The following is a 19050-nucleotide window of genomic DNA, read 5'->3' as shown; positions in this document are numbered from 1 at the left end:
ACCAAAGCTCCCAAACGGGCGGGAGAGTGCGGATGACTCTGCAGCACCGAATGGGCAAACTCTAAGAGCCCACCTTCCTCGTGGAATGGGCTTTCACTGATTTAGGATGCGGCAGTCCAGCCGCAGAATGTGCAAGCTGAATCGTACTACAGATCCAGCGAGCAATAGACTGCTTTGAAGCAGGTGCACCCAACTTGTTGGGCGCATACAGGATAAAGAGCGAGTCAGTCTTTCTGACTCCAGCTGTCCTGGAAACATAGATTTTCAGGGCCCTGACTATGTCCAACAACTTGGAAGCCTCCAAGTCTTTTGTAGCCGCAGGCACCACGATAGGTTGGTTCAGATGAAAAGCTGATACCACTTTAGGGAGAAACTGGGGACGAGTCCTCAATTCTGCCCCATCCATATGGATAATCAGATAAGGGCTTTTACATGAGCCAATTCTGACACACGCCTGGCCGAAGCCAAGGCCAACAACATGACCACTTTCCACGTGAGATATTTCAAATCCACGGTTTTCAGTGGCTCAAACCAATGTGACTTTAGGAAATCCAACACCACGTTGAGATCCCAAGGTGCCACTGGAGGCACAAAAGGGGGCTGAATATGCAGCACTCCCTTAACAAAAGTCTGAACTTCAGGTAGTGAAGCCAGTTCTCTCTGGAAGAAAATCGATAGAGCCGAAATCTGGACCTTAATGGAACCCAATTTAAGGCCCATAGTCACCCCTGACTGTAGGAAGTGCAGGAAACGGCCCAGCTGAAATTCCTCCGTTTGGGCCTTCCTGGCCTCACACCACGCAACATATTTTCGCCATATGAGGTGATAATGGTTTGCGGTTACTTCTTTCCTAGCTTTAATCAGCGTAGGAAGGACTTCCTCCGGAATGCCCTTTTCCTTCAGGATCCGGTGTTCAACCGCCATGCCGTCAAACGCAGCCGCGGTAAGTCTTAGAACAGACAGGGCCCCTGCTGCAGCAGGTCTTGTCTGAGCGGTAGAGGCCATGGGTCCTCTGAGATAATTTCTTGAAGTTCCGGGTACCAAGCTCTTCTTGGCCAATCCGGAACAATGAGTATAGTTCTTACTCCTCTTCTCCTTATTATCCTCAGTACCTTTGGTATGAGAGGAAGAGGAGGGAACACATAAACCGACCGGTACATCCACGGTGTCACTAGAGCGTCCACAGCTATCGCCTGCGGGTCTCTTGTCCACCTGTGGCCTTTCCCAACGGTTTACAATCATTTGAAAGACTTCTGGATGAAGTCCCCACTCTCCCGGGTGGAGGTCGTGTCTGCTGAGGAAGCCTGCTTCCCAGTTGTCCACTCCCGGAATGAACACTGCTGACAGTGCTAACACGTGATTTTCCGCCCATCGGAGAATCCTTGAGGCTTCTGCCATTGCCGTCCTGCTTCTCGTGCCGCCCTGTCGGTTTACATGGGCGACCGCCGTGATGTTGTCTGACTGGATCAGTACCGGCTGGTTTTGAAGCAGGGGTTTTGCCTGACTTAGGGCAGTGTAAATGGCCCTTAGTTCCAGAACATTTATGTGCAGGGAAGTCTCCAGACTTGACCATAGTCCTTGGAAGTTTCTTCCCTGTGTGACTGCACCCCAGCCTCGAAGGCTGGCATCCGTGGTCACCAGGACCCAGTCCTGTATGCCGAATCTGCGGCCCTCTTGAAGATGAGCACTCTGCAGCCACCACAGCAGAGACACCCTTGTCCTTGGAGACAGGGTTATCAGCCGATGCATCTGAAGATGCGATCCGGACCACTTGTCCAACAGGTCCCACTGAAAGGTTCTTGCATGAAACCTGCCGAATGGAATCGCTTCGTAGGAAGCTACCATCTTTCCCAGGATCCGCGTGCAGTGATGCACCGACACCTGTTTTGGTTTTAGGAGATCTCTGACTAGAGATGACAGCTCCTTGGCCTTCTCCTCCGGGAGAAACACTTTTTTCTGTTCTGTGTCCAGAACCATCCCCAGGAACAGTAGACGTGTCGTAGGAACCAGCTGTGACTTTGGAATGTTTAGAATCCAGCCGTGCTGTTGTAGCACCTCCCGAGATAGTGCTACCCCGACCAACAACTGCTCCCTGGACCTCGCCTTTATCAGGAGATCGTCCAAGTACGGGATAATTAAAACTCCCTTCTTTCGAAGGAGTATCATCATTTCGGCCATTACCTTGGTATAGACCCTCGGAGCCGTGGATAGACCGAACGGCAACGTCTGGAATTGGTAATGACAATCTTGTACCACAAATCTGAGGTACTCCTGGTGAGGATGGTAAATGGGGACATGCAGGTAAGCATCCTTGAGATACCATGTAATCCCCCTCGTCCAGGCTTGCAATAACCGCCCTGAGCGATTCCATCTTGAACTTGAATTTTTTTATATATGTGTTCAAGGATTTCAAATTTAAAATGGGTCTCACCGAACCGTCCGGTTTCGGTACCACAAACATTGTGGAATAGTAACCCCGTCCTTGTTGAAGTAGGGGTACCTTTACTATCACCTGTTGTGAATACAGCTTGTGAATTGCCTGTAACACTGCCTCCCTGCCTGAGGGAGTGGTTGGCAAGGCAGATTTGAGGAAACGGCGGGGGGGAGACGTCTCGAATTCCAGCTTGTACCCCTGAGATACTATTTGAAAGATCCAGGGATCCACCCGTGAGCGAGCCCACTGTTTGCCGAAATATTTGAGACGGGCCCCCACCGTACCTGGCTCCGCCTGTGGAGCCCCAGCGTCATGCTGTGGACTTAGAGGAAGCGGGGGAGGACTTTTGCTCCTGGGGACTGGCTGTATGCTGCAGCTTTTTTCCCCTACCTCTGCCTCTGGGCAGAAAGGACGCGCCCTTAACCCGCTTGCCCCTATTGGGCCGAAAGGACTGTACCTGATAATACGGTGCTTTCTTTGGCTGTGAGGGAACATGGGGTAAAAATGTAGACTTCCCAGCTGTTGCTGTGGAAACGAGGGCCGAGAGACCATCCCCGAACAACTCCTCACCCTTATAAGGCAGAACTTCCATGTGCCTTTTGGAATCTGCATCTCCTGTCCACTGCCGAGTCCATAACCCTCTCCTGGCAGAAATGGACATTGCACTAATTTTGGATGCCAGCCGGCAAATATCCCTCTGTGCATCCCTCATGTATAAAAGTGCGTCTTTAATATGCTCTACGGTTAGCAATATAGTGTCCCTGTCTAGGGTATCAATATTTTCTGACAGGGAATCTGACCATGCAGCTGCAGCACTGCACATCCATGCTGAAGCAATAGCTGGTCTCAGTATAACACCTGTGTGTGTATATATAGACTTCAGGATAGCCTCCTGCTTTCTATCAGCAGATTCCTTCAGGGCGGCCGTATCCGGAGACGGTAGTGCCACCTTCTTTGATAAGCGTGTGAGCGCTTTATCCACTCTAGGGGATGTTTCCCAACGTGCCCTATCCTCTGGCGGGAAAGGGTACGCCATTAGTAACCTCTTAGAAATTACCAGTTTCTTATCAGGGGAAGCCCACGCTTCTTCACACACTTCATTTAACTCCTCAGATGGAGGAAAAGCTACTGGTAGTTTTTTCTCTCCAAACATAATACCCTTTTTTGTGGTACCGGGGGTAACATCAGAAATGTGCAACACATTTTTCATTGCCTCAATCATGTAACGTGTGGCCCTACTGGAAGTTACATTAGTCTCATCGTCGTCGACACTGGAGTCAGTATCCGTGTCGACATCTGTGTCTGCCATCTGAGGTAGCGGGCGTTTTAGAGCCCCTGATTGCTTTTGAGACGCCCGGGCAGGCACAGGCTGAGAAGCCGGCTGTCCCACATTTGGTATGTCGTCAAACCTTTTATGCAAGGAGTCGACACTGTCGCGTAATTCATTCCACAGCACCATCCACTCAGGTGTCGACCCCACAGGGGGTGACATCACATTTACAGGCATCTGCTCCGCCTCCACATAAGCCTCCTCATCAAACATGTCGACACAGCCGTACCGACACACCGCATACACACAGGGAATGCTCTGACAGAGGACAGGACCCCACAAAGCCCTTTGGGGAGACAGAGAGAGAGTATGCCAGCACACACCAGAGCGCTATATAACACAGGGATCCCACTATAAATGAGTGTTTTCCCTTATAGCTGCTTTTTATATATATATATATATATATATATATATATATATATATATACACACTGCGCCTAAATTTAGTGCCCCCCCTCTCTTTTTTACCCTTCTGTAGTTGCAGACTGCAGGGGAGAGCCAGGGAGCTTCCTTCCAGCGGAGCTGTGAGGGAAAAATGGCGCCAGTGTGCTGAGGGAGATGGCCCCGCCCCTTTTCCGGCGGACTTCTCCCGCTTTTTCTGGAATTCTGGCAGGGGTATTTTTACATCTATATAGCCTCTAGGACTATATATGATGTAGATTTGCCAGCCAAGGTGTCTTATATTGCCCTCAGGGCGCCCCCCCCCCCCAGCGCCCTGCACCCATCAGTGACCGGAGTGTGAGGTGTGCATGAGGAGCAATGGCGCACAGCTGCAGTGCTGTGCGCTACCTTGTTGAATACTGAAGTCTTCTGCCGCCGATTTTCCGGAACACTTCTTGCTTCTGGCTCTGTAAGGGGGCCGGCGGCGCGGCTCCGGGAACAAACACCAAGGTCGGGTCCTGCGGTCGATCCCTCTGGAGCTAATGGTGTCCAGTAGCCTAAGAAGCCCAAACTACCACCAGTTAGGTAGGTTCGCTTCTTCTCTCCTTAGTCCCTCGCTGCAGTGAGTCTGTTGCCAGCAGATCTCACTGTAAAATAAAAAACCTAAATATACTTTCTTTCTAGGAGCTCAGGAGAGCCCCTAGTGTGCATCCAGCTCAGCCGGGCACAAGATTCTAACTGAAGTCTGGAGGACGGTCATGGTGGGAGGAGCCAGTGCACACCAGTAGTCTAAAGCTTTCTTTATAGTTGTGCCCAGTCTCCTGCGGAGCCGCTATTCCCCATGGCCCTTACGGAGTCCCAGCATCCACTTAGGACGTCAGAGAAAACACAGTATGTTTACCCAGTAGCGCTTTTGTTATGTATATGCGCCAATTATGTGCCCCCCCTCTACTTTAAAACCCTTCTTTCACAGTGTGTTAAGCAGGGGAGAGTCCGGGGAGCTTCCTGTCAGCGGTGCTGTGGAGAAAAATGGCGCTGGTGAGTGCTGAGGGAGAAACCCTGCCCCCTCAGCGGCGGGCTTCTGTCCCGCTCAAATTTCTCAATAACATGGCGGGGGCTCTTTATATACATGTACAGTGCCCAGCTGTACATGTATATATCTATATATGCCACAGGAGAGGTTTAAATTGCTGCCCAGGGCGCCCCCCCCTGCGCCCTGCACCCTTACAGTGACCGAGGTGTGTGAGGTGAATGGGAACAATGGCGCACAGCTGCAGTGCTGTGCGTTACCTCCATGAAGATCAAGGTATCTTCTGCCGCCTCTGATGTTCTTTTCCTCAATACTCACCCGGCTTCAATCTTCCGGCTCTGCGAGGAGGACGGCGGCGCGGCTCTGGGACGGACGGCTAGGGTGAGACCTGCGTACCGATCCCTCTGGAGCTAATGGTGTCCAGTAGCCTAAGAAACAGAGCCCTGAAACTCAGAGAAGTGGGTCTGTTTCTCTCTACTCAGTTCCTCGATGCAGGGAGTCTGTTGCCAGCAGGCTCCCTGAACATAAAAAACCTAACTAAAATGCTTTCTTTACAGGAAACTCAGGAGAGCTCCTGAAATGCACCCAGACGCCACTGGGCACAGTATCAAACTGAGGTCTGGAGGAAGGGCATAGAGGGAGGAGCCAGTGCACACCCAGAGTCAAAGTCTTTCTTAAAGTGCCCATGTCTCCTGCGGAGCCCGTCTATCCCCATGGTCCTTACGGAGTCCCCAGCATCCTCTAGGACGTTAGAGAAAGGTAGCTGTTCTGAATGCCAGTCTCACTGTAATGGAAAAAGGTATTGCCTTTGTCACATAGGAGTAACCCACCTCACATTGTGAGCAGGACCAGGCGGGAAGCAGAGTGCCGTAACAAACTGAATGCCGATCCTCCCTGAATGGCCTGTGAAATGAGGGCGAACTAAAACTACCATGTATAGGAACGTGGAATTGTGCATATACAGGAGGGAATTGTTCACCCAGATCACTACATTCATGCAGCTCTTGATGATAATGCACAGTTTGGTTAGTAGTGTGGAGAACTGGTCCTGGAGAGAGACTTGTAAGAAGCCAATTAACCTTTCAGTATGTTCTTGGACTATAACAGGAAACTGGAGCACCAAAGGAAAGCCATACATACTGTACACTGGTAGTACATACAAATTCCACAAAGACAAGGCTCTGGTTGGAATCTAACCAATGAGCACAGCAACAACAACAACAAAAAAGCCAACAACAAATACAGTGTCACACTAACAACATCGGGTCTTTTCTATCTACACCAGACCTTCCTTGATTCAGAAATACAATATAATAGGTGTATGCAACACACAAAGAACACAAAATACAATATCCCACTTTTTGCCCCACCTTAATCAATGCCACAATTTTTGCTCCATCTTCTTTCAATCTCTTCTGCCTCATCTCCTCTTTGGATTTTAATGGTCCTTGTATGTCCTGTGTGTTGTTCCCTTCTCTTGGAATTGCCCCTTCACTAGTCCGGTCACACATCTCGCAGACACGTCCACTGCGTGTGTTATTATAGGTGCAGTGGGAACACTGCCAAACCTGGGTTCACATGACAATAGTCAGAAGAAGCAATAATACACATAAAAACAATATTAGCCCTTTTTGTTTTGTCAAAAATTACCTCTGGTCTAGTCATTTTCACTCCATGTTCTTTATTTACAATCAGAGGATCAACTGTATCTGTTAAGCTATTTCTCCAAGGGTTAACGACTGATCCATTGCCGAGTGTTTCAAAAATGTCAGTACCCTCTAAGTTTTCGTTCTTTGGTAAAGAAGTACTTGCATGCTTATCTCTTCCAGGGTGGTTCCAAGGTTTTTCTTTACCTCTCTCAATAAAGTTGGTTTTGTCATGGACATCACCAACACCAAGCTCAACTGGTTTGTGAGTCTCTTTCCCTGCCAAAGATATGAGGCTACTGTCATCAGGAAAGGCTCCAGTCTTGCAGCTGTCCACATTCTTGCCATCTTTTAAGGAGAGTGCAGTGGACTCATGGCTTTCTCTAGATGGTTTTCTGGCTAGTCGAGGTCTGTCACACACTTCGCACAACACAGCAGAGGAGGTGTTCTGAAAAGTGCAAGCCTGGCATTCCCATGTGTCCTTCTGCAACGAAGCCTCTAATGAAAAGTTAGACATATTGTTGGTACAGCCACGGGGACGATCACATCCTACACACAGCACTGAACCACCTCTATTTAAAGTGTGACAAGTCATACACTGCCAAGGAGGGCGAGAAGAGGGATGTGACATAAACTCTTCTTCCTTGGTGCTTGAGGGAGAAAACAAAAAAAATATAATCAAGTTATAGTCAGCGTTTAGATCCACTGCCAGCCTTCTATTCAAAAAAAGATAAAAACATAAAACAAGTGGCAGGTACCTGCAAGTGGCTCCAAAAGGGGAGCGCTGGTGATGCCAACGATTGGGGTGAGAGTGTACTCTCTGATCACATGCCACACACAATTTGTAGTTACATAGAGAACACAATACAGTGGCATTCTTCACTCCACAGAGACCGCAATCATTGGAGGTAGAACATAAGCCTTCTGAGAAGATACATAAAAGTTGTCAATATACACAAATAAAAGGAAGAAAATAATTACAAAATCAACAACCTTAATACTACATACCCTCACCAATTAGAAACACATTTGGATTGTACAGGCAGTACACAAACAGGTGCAGAATTCACAGGTCAGTTACAGCAAAGTAGAGTTCACAGAGTCTTCACAATGCACAAAAACAAGTTCTTTAGTGGACGCTAAAGTCTAGGACCCCTAACAGTAGCCACCCCCTGGCCTGTCACCTGGGCAGCTTGTCCACCATCAGGCGCAATGCTTCTTGTGCCTGAAACCCTTATATCACAAACTGACAGGTGCATGCCATTAGGTGCTTCTCAAGCCCAACAGCAACACCTGGCTTGGATTCTCTCTGGCCACAGTCCTGCAGTTCTAAACCCATGTCAGATTTGAGCTGACTTTGTCACATATATATATATATATATATATATATAAAATTTTTTTTAATATATATACATATGCACTAGGTGGCCAAATTATTATGATCAATGGGTCAGTACTTTGAGGGTAATTCAGAGTTGATCGTAGATGTGCTAAATTTAACACATCTACGATCAGTTACTCTGACATGCGGGGTGACGCCCAGCACTGGGCTAGTCCGCCCCCATGGCAGCCCCCCTCGCACAGGTACAAAAGCATTGCACAGCGGCGATGCTTTTGTACCTAAGTAGCTCCCTGCCAGAGCTGGCAGGGAGCTACTGGCCGCGCCCTGGGTCGTAGCGGCTGCGTGTGACATCACGCAGCCAGCGCGGCCCGACCACCCAACGGTCCGGACACGCCTCCGTTGTCCGGACCGTGCCCCGCCAACGGCGGGTGTAAGGACAGGCCTTTTGCTTCTGTAGCCCAACCGATGTAATTAGCAGTGTACTGTTTATTGAGGCGCCATCTGAATTGGTCCCTGATTCAGATTATGTGGAATTTAATACACTGCTGCCCGTCTGTGTGACTGTACACATCGGCCCACTCCAGTAGCAGTTTATGACCACATGCCTAGCAATCAGAGCATGTTTGGTCTGCTGGTCCACTCTGTGCACACTTTAACAACTGCCACCCTCCAACTATTCAATGATGCAGCAGTTTTCCTCTCACTGGTGCTGTGAGCGCCAACAATCATCCCATGTTCAAAGTCCATCAGATTGCGTTGTTTACTATTATTTCTTGAGCAATACACTTCACTAGTCTCTGCATATGTTCATCTTTCTGTTCTTAATTAAAGATTTAGACATTCTTTGTCAGCATTATCTGCAGAATAGCTACTTTGCATAAAGTTGCCTGGCGGTCAAAATAATTTGGTAGCACAGAGTATATACACACACAGGTATAATTCTATTGAGCGGATGCAAAGCTGGACACACTTCTATTTACACAGCGTACCTTTGGCGAATTTGCACTATGCATGCTCAAAAAGAGTTCATGGAAATTTTAGAGTATAAAGTCACACGTAATTTGGATGCACGACCCTTGTGACTGAAGAAGCGGAAATAGTGTGGGAAGAGGTGTTAACGTGTAGGCAAAGTTCATTGAGGGTTTGTTCATGCACATTGGGGGCTATACAGACCTGCCAATGGGCCTTATTTAGGGTTGTTAGCAAACCAAAAAAAGCAAGCAACTGGGCAAAACCACTGCAGGTGGAACAGATGTAAAATGTGCAGAGATTTAGATTTGGGTGGGGTGTGTTCAAACTGAAATTAGCATTTTAATTGCCTACCGGTAAATCCTCTTCTCGTAGTTTGTAAAGGATGCTGGGGTCCACATTAGCACCATGGGGTATAGACGGGTCCATTGGGAGCCATGGGCACTTTAAGAGTTTAATAGTGTGGGCTGGCTCCTCCCTCTATGCCCCTCCTACCAGACTCCGCTTTAGAAAATGTGTCCAGTGGAGCCGGTCACAGCCAGGGAAGCTCCTAGGGGCTTTTCTAGTTTTATTATTTTTTAAGAGCTGTTAGGTACAGGGAGGCTGCTGGCAACAGCCTCCCTGCTTCGTGGAACTTAGGAGGGGGGGGGGGGGGGGGGGAGTAGGATCCAACCCTTGAGGTTAATGGCTCCTATCTCCGCTGACAGGACACTGAGCTCCTGAGGGTGTTGATCGCAAGCCCCCGAGGCCACCGCTGCCACCCCCTAACAGAGCCAGAAAATGTAGTGGTGAGTATGACACCGGCGCCCCGGTAAGCGGGGTGCCGGCGGGAATGGTGGCACAAGGGTGGGGGCACAGCGCTGATGCTGCGCTCCGGAGGGCTCAGAGGTACAGTTGTGCGGCGCTGTGTGGGGCGCCCTGGGCCAGCGCAATATCCTAACACTAGTCACTGAGCTAACAGGGGCTAATCCCACTGTTAGCAACAAACACACCTCAGGCCAGTATAAAATCATAAATGCGGGAAGACGCGCCATGACAGGGGGCGGGGCTTATTCTCAGAGCGGATCCAGCACTCACCAGCGCCATTTTCTCCCTGCAGATCACACTACAGAGACACTGACAGGGAGCGCTGCCCTCCACTTAACTCCAGTTATCCTCTGCGGTACCAGAGTGTTATAGAAGGTGAGGGGAGAGAGTTATTCACTGTTTAATCTATTAAGGTTACTCAGTCAGCGCCAGGCATTTATCATAACAACTGCCTACTGGGGCGCTGTGTGTGCTGGCTCCTTATACTCGGTCTCTCTCTGAAGGTACTTGGGGGAAACTGTGTCTGACATTTTCGTGTGTGTGTGTGTGTGTGTGTGTGTGTGTGTGTGTGTGTGTGTGTGTGTGTATGCTATATATCTCACATTACCATGTCTAGGGACTCTGTATCTTGTGCTGCAGTGTGTGTCCTCTCCAGAGGAGTCTATTCAATGTACTCAGGAATGCAATGTACTTTCTCAGCCCTCTGAATCCGAACCCCCATGGGTGGCTTCTAGTTTATATTTATTAATTCTAAATTGCAGTGAAAAAATTAAGCAGCTAGTATTTACTATGCACAGAAACAATATAACCCACCCAAATCTAAACCTCTCTGCACGTTACATCTGCCCCACCTGCAGTGCAATATTGGTTGCTTGCTTTTTGGGTTTGTTTACAAACCTGATTGACCCCTTATATTCACAAATGCGTTCAATAGGAGGCGTTTCTTTTGCACCTGTTTTAGGGAGGTGCAAGTAGACGCTGATGACTTACTGGAAAACAGACATAATTGCCTATGCAAATGCAAGTTTTGTGTACACTACGTGTGGAAATAGGCTTTTGTTGCAAGAATGTTTCTTTTGAGTAAGTTACTCTCATTTAGCTGCCTCCAGCTCTGCACCAAACCTTCTTTATATCATTCTGCCGTCTATACATTTTTCCCATACCAGCAGCAAGGGGCACCATTCCTAGGTAACTGTGGGGTTGTGATCCGTAACAATTTTCTAGTACAATTTATGAAAAGTAAGAAAATGTTTGATTCATTATAAAAGGTAGCAATAACTTTGCTCTATAGTCATCTTCAGAATAATTTTCAGAAAGGTCTTTCTGACCAGCAAAGGTTTTGATAACTGTCACAAAAGCAACAGACAAAAAAATATATACAGTTTGCACAGAAGTAACCAATGTTGAGAGTAAAGGCCCATATAGACGGGCCGATGCAGGAGAGATGTGTGCTGAGCGAACCGCTCAGCACACATCTCTCCCGGCGCTCAGCACAGCGCGATCTGTGCTGAGCGTGCGGGGGGAGACGGGGGGGGGCGCTCACTTCACCCAGCGGGTGAGTGAGCGACCCGCTAGATTGGCCTGTATGCAGGCCAATCTAGCAGCAGCGATAGCGATGCGCGGGGCTGCGCATCGCTATCGCTGTAGGGGTACACACGGAGCGATAATGCTGAAATTCTAAGCAATCTAGTCAGATTGCTTAGAATATCGCTCAGTGAGTACCCCCTTTAAGACAGGATACGACTATGACAAAACAAAAAACCTGTTATTCCTTTACGTAAGTGAGAGGACAACTTCTTACCTGTAGAGGTAGGTTGGGGGATGGCAATAGAATCAGCTACAAGGGATGGCTAGAAGAAGAAAAAATATTATTATTCCCTGGATTCTTTTTAATTTTTTTCAAAATCCTTTTTATTAACAGGTAAAATCAAAAACAGTCAATATACACATACAGCACAAATACACCAATCAAATACAATATGTGCATGTAGTACAGTATATTAGGTAAGAAAAACAATCTTAAGTAAGCCAGAGTTAAAAACAAATACAAAGCAATATGCAAAATCTGGAGAATACAGACATGGTATGTATAAATCATCGTTTTGGGTACGGGATTGTCGCATCCCGCAACCAGAGGAAATCAGAACGGAGCACCAGAGTCTAGGACTTTTAAATTATACCATTTAGTACATTGGAAGCATTTCCGTAGGGCTTCCTTAATTGGCGGGGATAGAGTGTGAACGTACGGAAGCCATGTGTCAAAGTGTTTCCCTGTCAACTTTTCTTTGTGAAGTGTAATGTTGGTCCAGTCTAAGTGAAACAAATATGAGATTCTAGGATATAATAGGGAAATGTGACCGGATTCCGAGGAAATCCATTGAGAGAGTATTGTTTTTTTTGCGGCCGCAGCCAACTTGACAAGTAAAGTACGATTCCCTCTAGTCAATATACTAGGAGGGGTCTTAGGGTATATGCCCCAAAATGCCCAGGTTTTATCAATAGTGAACTGGATTTTCAACTTATTTGTAACATATAGTTGGAGTGCTCGCCACAGGACCTGCACTTTCGGGCAGGATCACAAACAATGGACAATGTCCGCTTCTGGCGAACCGCACTTACTGTATAACCATTAGAATTAAGGGAATCTCCAATGAGGAGCTCCCGTTTAGGTGTGAAATAGGCCCTGTGCAGCATCTTCTGGCGCATCTCCGTGTATGAGGTCGATACTAGCATTTTATCCAAAATCACATTGGCATCTAAAATGGACTTTAGCGTGAGATCTGGAAACTCCAGTTGCCATCGGAACAGGCCCACAGTACCAGAGTCTAGGTTAAGTAGAGATCGGGAGTGAGTGTGTATGAAAGCAGTGGAGAAGTGACCATCCGAGCCATGTCGCAGTGTTCCGTCTAAGGCAGGGGTGGGCAATTATTTCAGTTGAGGGGCCACTTGACATTTCCTGTCAGTATCCTAGGGCCACACACAAAATAGCAGCTCCCCCCACTTGCCAAAAATATAGGGACGTGGCTTCATGTGGAAGGAGTGTGGACAAAAAATAATACAGATTCGTATTAGGCTGCACAATAGTCTCCATTATTCAAATTGCGCCACTTACACACATTACAGCAGGTAGAGCCCCCTTTTACACAGTACGGAAGGTAGAGCCCCCTTTTACACATTACAGCAGGTAGAGCTCCCTTTTACACAGTACGGCAGGTAGAGCCCCCTTTTACACATTACAGCAGGTAGAGCCCCCTTTTACACATTACAGCAGGTAGAGCTCCCTTTTACACATTACAGCAGGTAGAGCTCCCTTTTACACAGTACGGAAGGTAGAGCCCCCTTTTACACATTAACATTTTATTTAGGATAATTATTGCGTAGCAAGCAAATTATCCAGTGTCTTATGGCCCCTGGGGAAAGGTGTGACACAGTGATAGGACACGGGGAGTGTGACACAGTGACAGAACACGAGGGGTCACAGATAAGAGTCGGCACACACAGTCCAGTCTCCGGGGGCAGCCAGCATCTTCAGGGAAGCTGGACATGCCCCCGGAGCGAAAGAGAAAATACCCGCCAGGCCACACCCCTTTTAAATTAGGCCACACACCCTTTTTGGGCACCACACGGCTTGAGCGGGGGGGCGGGGGGGGGTGTAATAGTACAGAGTGCGCTCCGGTGACGCCTCTGGGCGACACGGTGACAGAACACGGTGGGGTTGACAGTGACAGAACACCATGGGGGTGACACGGTGACAGAACACTGGGGTTGTGACACAGTGACAGAACATTGGGGCGTGACACAGTGACAGAACACGGTGGGGGTGACGCGGTGACAGCACACGGGGGGTGACACGGTGACAGCAACCGGGGGTGTGACAGTGACAGAACACGGGGGGTGACAGTGACAGAACACCATGGGGGTGACACAGTGACAGAACACCATGGGGGTGACACAGTGACAGAACACGGGGGGGGGTGACACAGTGACAGAACACGGTGGGGGTGACACGAAGGGGGTGACAGTGACAGAACACGGGGGGTGTGACACAGTGACAGAACACGGGGGGGTGACAGTAACAGAATACGGGTGGGTGATGCAGTGACAGAACACGGGGGGGTGCCAGTGACAGAACACGGGGGGTGTGACACAGTGACAGAACACGGTAGGGGTGACACGGTGACAGCACACAGGGGGGTGACAGTGACAGAACACGGGGGGTGACAGTGACAGAACACGGGGGGTGACAGTGACAGAACACGGGGGGTGACAGTGACAGAACACGGTGGGGGTGACAGTGACAGAACACGGTGGGGGTGACAGTGACAGAACACGGTGGGGGTGACACGGTGACAGCACACGGGGGGGTGACAGTGACAGAACACGGGGGTGTGACACAGTGACAGAACACGGTGGGGGTGACAGCATACGGGAGGGTGACAGTGACAGAACACGGGTGGTGTGACACAGTGACAGAACACGGGGGGGGGGGGTGACACGGTGACAGCACACGGGGGTGTGACAGTGACAGAACACGGTGGGGGTGACACGGTGACAGCACACGGGTGGTGACAGTGACAGAACACGGGGGGTGACAGAACACCATGGGGGTGACACGGTGACAGAACACAGGAGGGTTTGGTACAGAGAGAGCTAAAGATCTCTCCCCCCAACCTAAAAACAGTGTGACGCCACTGTCCGCACACACAAATACACACACACACTCTCACATATATATACACACACACACTTTCTCTCACTCACTTTTCCCATTAACTTACTGATCTGGCTGGCAGTGGCAGGAAGGATGGATCTGCAGCAGTCTGGCTCTTGTCCCGTGTAGCTCCGCCCCCTGAGGGCCAGTGTAGCCCCGCCCCTTCATCGGCACGTAGCCCCGCCCCCTTTTCGGCTGAACACAGCCGTTGTCACTGGGGAGTCTGGAGGCGGGAGGAGGAGGCTGCTACAATGCAGCAGCAGGGGAGAGAGGCGCCGCTGGCAGCTTGGAGGTACTGCAGTGCAGAGCATTGACAAGCAGCTCAGCTGGTCGGGCCGCTTGTCATTGCTTGCTGGTAGGAGGCAGCGGGCCGGGCAGGATCGGTTTGCGGGCCGCATCCGGCCCGCGGGCCGTATTTTGCCCACCCCTAGTCGGTGTCAGTTCTATCAGTCTCAGTCAAAGTGGACAGAACCCTTTGCACATAACTACTCGCTTGCAAGAAGGGGAAGAGGGGGATCACCAAGGACGGAAATCGTTCCATTATTTGGGAATGCGTGAGCAGGACCAAATTCTCTTTGCGCAAAAATTGATGGACATACTTAAGGCCTCCTTTATACCAAGTATAGAATACCTGAGATGTATGGTGTGGTCAAAATCAGGGCTACCCAAGAGAGGCAAAAATAGAGAGGTCTGGCGGGACAGATTCAATTTAGAACGTACCATCCTCCATGCCATACAGGTATATGACAAAGGGACGTTATCTTTTATGGATGCAGGCATGGAATGTGGTGAAGTGTGTAATAAGGACACTAAGGGGACATTCCGAGTTGATCGCTAGCTACCGTTGATCGCAGCGCAGCGATCAGGCAAAAAAAAAACAACGGCATTTCTGCGTATGCCCCGCAATGCGCACGCGCGACGTACGGGTACAAAGCCCGTTGTGGTTGTGCACAGCAAAGTTTTCAGTCGCACTGACAACCGCAAGAAGATTGACAGAAAGGGGGCGTTTCTGGTGTCAACTGACCGTTTTCAGGGAGGGTTTGCAAAAACGCAGGCGTGTCTGAAAGAACGCAGGCGTGGCTGGGTGGGTGTATGACGTCAAATCCGGACACGAATAGGCTGAATAAGAGTGACAAGGTGGATGGAGCGGATCTACTCAACCCTGTCTGTCTGGGTCCACCCGACACATCTAGAGAAGGATCAAAAACTACATTCAGGTCAACCCCCCATAATTAAAGAACCTTCCATCCAGCCTTGTAACTTAACAAAAAGATCCGGGAAAAAAAGTGAATTTTTCCTGTTCAATATCTACCTTCAGAAACAAAAACCTCCCTTCAGGATCTAACCATTCATCCCAAATCACATAATGTAGTGATTGATTAAACAGGATAAGCACACCTCGAGTTTTTGTAGTATAGGAGGCTGACCTATAATCGCTAATCCAAGTATCTCTGACTCTGTTGGGGTCTGTAACTCACCAGTGTGTCTCTTGTAATAAGGCAATATCTGGACGGAACTTTTTAAGATGATTAAAAAAAATTCCGCTTAAGTGGCGTGTTCAAGCCCTCCATGTTCCAAGAGACCAGTTTAAGGGAGGCCTTGGAGTCATCCTTGGAGACGCTAGGAGCAATAGGCCCCGGCATTATCCAATCCCCAGTCTGATGGAACGTGGAAGGGGAAAACATAAGACGACGTCCAACCACCTTTCCGAGCGAGCAGGAGGGTGACTGAAAACAAGCATCAGGAAAAGGTACATGCAAAAACCATAAACAACTAATTGTACTGCAATATGTGTAAACGCTACAGTAACATATCGATAGCCACCTGTCAAATAGTTTTGAATTTTTTTTAACCCAATATGACAATTTGGAGAACCGTCATAATACAGAAAAATTATTGCAAAGATTAGAAAAAGAGAAAAGAGTGTGAGGAAACATGGAAAAGAATAAACATTCCCTCTCCACCCCAGTAACCACAGTGTAAGAGGGGGAACCCCTTGCAACAGCAACAACAGTGAAATCAGAAAGAAAAAAAAAGACAAAATATGATGTCATACATTAGAAAAAGAAAAAAGGAGGTATGTCTCTGCAATACTTATCAGTCCATGAACAGTTAATCGGCATCTTCCATGCGGGAATCAGATGAAGATGAAGATAAAGATTTAAGGAAGTTCCGAGCAGTATCTGGAGTATCAAAGTAATGCGGCATGCCAGCATGAAAGACCCGCAACTTTGCAGGATAAAGAAGTGCAAATCTGATATTGTTCGAGAAAAGTTCCTTGCAGATCAAGGAGAACTCCCGCCTTTGTGAAGATACTTGGAACGAAAAGTCCTGAAAAAGAAGCAGTTTGGATTCCTCATAGCAGAAATTGGTGGATTTGCGGTAAGCCTCCATGATTTTGACTTTATCCAGGTAATTTAGAAGCTTAAAGATCACTGGTCTAGGACGGTGTTGTGAAGGCTGTTTATCAGGGCCGATGCGATGCGCCCCTTTCCACCATGTAGGATGTGGGCGAAGGTGGGAGACCCAGAGTGTCGGAGCCAGTGGGACACCAGATCCAGAAGGTCTCTGGGTTGGACAGATTCTGGAAGGTCAATAACACGCAAATTATTCTGCCGATTGCAATTTTCCGAATCTTCTCTTTTGTCGTTCAGAGCCGCAAGACTGGCGTCGTGTGTTTGCAGCTGCGATTTGACCTCGTGTTGGTCATCTTCCAGAGTGGAGATGCGGTCCTCCGCTTCCACAAGCTGTTTGGTGTGTTGCATTAGTTGACCCTAAGCCGAGTTAATGGCCTCCATCAGAGGAGCCAACTTTGCGTGCAAAAGAGGTGAAATAAAACACGGCCAGTCAGTCCGGCCCGCCCACCGGAAGCCCCTATTCCCTGGATTCTTATGTAAAATAATGTACTAAATATGGAGATTTATGGTAAGAACTTACCTTTGTTAAATCTCTTTCTGCGAGGTACACTGGGTTCCACAGGGATAACATCGGGGTGCAGAGTAAGATCTTGATCCGAGGCACCAACAAGCTAAAAGCTTTGACTGTTTCCCAAGATGTTCAGCGCCGCCTCCTCTATAACCCCGCCTCCGTGCACAGGAGCTCAGTTTTGTTAACCAGCCCAATGCAGTAGCAGGTCAAAGAAACGACAACCGTTAGTAGCCACCACATTCTCATGACAGGAGAAGGTATCAGCGGCTAATGCCATACCAACCAAAAGAAGCCAAATGCGTCAGGGCGGGCGCCCTGTGGAACCCAATGTACCTCTGCTGCGGGGTACACTGGGGTTCCACAGGGAATAACATCGGGGATGTCCTAAAGCAGTTCCTCATGGGAGGGGAGGCACTGTAGCGGGCACAAGAACCCGGCGTCCAAAGGAAGCATCCTGGGAGGCGGAAGTATCGAAGGCATAGAACCTTATGAACAGGTTCACTGAGGACCACGTCGCCGTCTTGCACAATTGTTCAAGGGTCGCACCATGGCGGGCCGCCCAAGAAGGTCCAACAGACCGAGTAGAATGGGCCTTGATAGTAGCAGGAGCTGGACGACCAGCCTGTACATAAGCGTGTGCAATCACCATTCTAATCCATCTGGCCAGGGTCTGCTTGTGAGCAGGCCAGCCACATTTGTGAAAACCAAACAGTACAAAGAGAGAATCAGACTTTCTAACAGAAGCTGTCCTCCTCACATAGATACGGAGAGCCCGTACCACATCCAAAGACTGCTCTTTGGAAGACAATTCAGGAGAGACAAAGGCCGGAACCACAATCTCTTGGTTAAGGTGGAAATAAGACACCACCTTAGGTAGATAAACAGGGCGCGTTCTAAGAACTGCCCGGTAACGGTGAATAATCAGAAAGGGAGACCTACAGGATAAAGCACCTAAGTCTGAAACCCGTCTAGCAGAGGCAATAGCCAGTAAAAACAAGACCTTAAGCATCAGCCATTTGAGGTCCACAGACTCAAGAGGTTCAAACGGGGACTCTTGTAGGGCATTCAGAACAACCGATAAATACCAAGGAGCCACAGGAGGAACATAGTGAGGTTGAATCCGGAGAACACCCTGAGTGAATGTGTGAACATCAGGAGGAGTCGTAAGTTTTCTCTGAAACCAAACAGACAAGGAAGGAATATGAACCTTAAGGGAGGCCAGACGAAGGCCTAAGTCCAGGCTCTGTTGCAGAAAAGCCAAAATATTGGCAGTACTGAACTTGAAAGCATCACAATTCTTAGCGTCACATCAGGTGAAGTAAGAATTCCAGACCCTATGATAAATCCAAGCAGAACCCGGCTTACGGGCCTTTAACATAGTTTGAATGACCGCCTCAGAAAAACCTTTGGCTCTCAGGACTGAAGCTTCAAGACCCACGCAGTCAAAGCTAGCCGGGCCAAATCCTGGTAGA

General features: G+C 48.7%; 1 protein-coding gene across 3 annotated transcripts in view; it reads right to left on the bottom strand.

Moving 5' to 3' along the window:
- Nucleotides 1–19050, bottom strand: part of RNF31 (ring finger protein 31) — a 138347-nt gene that overhangs the window by 56673 nt on the left and 62624 nt on the right. For all 3 annotated transcript variants that reach the window (XM_063913642.1, XM_063913644.1, XM_063913643.1), the window contains exons 6-9: nucleotides 11741–11789; nucleotides 7580–7745; nucleotides 6826–7471; nucleotides 6546–6743 (exon numbers count right to left, since the gene is read on the bottom strand). In XM_063913642.1, coding sequence (XP_063769712.1) covers nucleotides 6546–6743; nucleotides 6826–7471; nucleotides 7580–7745; nucleotides 11741–11789 — 1059 coding nt within the window. The remainder of the gene's footprint in view (nucleotides 1–6545; nucleotides 6744–6825; nucleotides 7472–7579; nucleotides 7746–11740; nucleotides 11790–19050) is intronic.

The sequence above is a fragment of the Pseudophryne corroboree genome, chromosome 1 (genome assembly GCF_028390025.1).
Source record: "Pseudophryne corroboree isolate aPseCor3 chromosome 1, aPseCor3.hap2, whole genome shotgun sequence".
Classification (NCBI taxonomy): Eukaryota; Metazoa; Chordata; class Amphibia; order Anura; family Myobatrachidae; genus Pseudophryne; species Pseudophryne corroboree.
Note: the sequence above shows the minus strand (reverse complement) of the source record. Positions and strands in the feature narration are given on the sequence as shown.